We start from the raw sequence: 283 nt of genomic DNA, 5'->3' as shown, positions 1-283 counted from the left end.
CTGCGGGCAGCCGGCAGCTCCTGGGCCACATGCACCCCGAAGTGCTGCAGGTGAGCTGCCCTGGCCCAGCCTTCTTCCCCTCCCCTTCTCTCCCTCACTCCCAGGAGGGGCTGGAACAGCTCTGCCAGGGCAAGAAGGGCAATGGCAGTGCCGGTGAGCCCCTGCTGCCACAGGTGATGGATGAGATCAAGGCGGGCATCCAGTACGCCTTCCAAACCCAGAACCGACTGACCCTGGCCATCAGTGGCAGTGGCCACTGTGCCCTGGAGGCCGCACCCTTTCA

The 283-nt window shown here is 65.4% G+C and overlaps 1 protein-coding gene across 1 annotated transcript in view; it reads left to right on the top strand.

Annotated features, from left to right (window-relative positions):
• Positions 1 to 5: 5 nt before the first annotated feature.
• The window catches only part of AGXT (alanine-glyoxylate aminotransferase), a gene marked incomplete at its 5' end in the record, with an annotated part of 3,601 nt that continues 3,323 nt past the window's right edge, over positions 6 to 283 (top strand). The window contains 2 exons of the mRNA XM_009073153.1: positions 6 to 50; positions 174 to 269. Of these exons, the coding sequence (XP_009071401.1) occupies positions 6 to 50; positions 174 to 269 (141 nt within the window). The remainder of the gene's footprint in view (positions 51 to 173; positions 270 to 283) is intronic.

This window comes from Acanthisitta chloris, unplaced genomic scaffold (genome assembly GCF_000695815.1).
Source record: "Acanthisitta chloris isolate BGI_N310 unplaced genomic scaffold, ASM69581v1 scaffold18874, whole genome shotgun sequence".
Classification (NCBI taxonomy): domain Eukaryota; kingdom Metazoa; phylum Chordata; class Aves; order Passeriformes; family Acanthisittidae; genus Acanthisitta; species Acanthisitta chloris.
The sequence above is the reverse complement of the archived record's forward strand: the minus strand, read 5'-3'. Positions and strand labels throughout refer to the sequence as shown.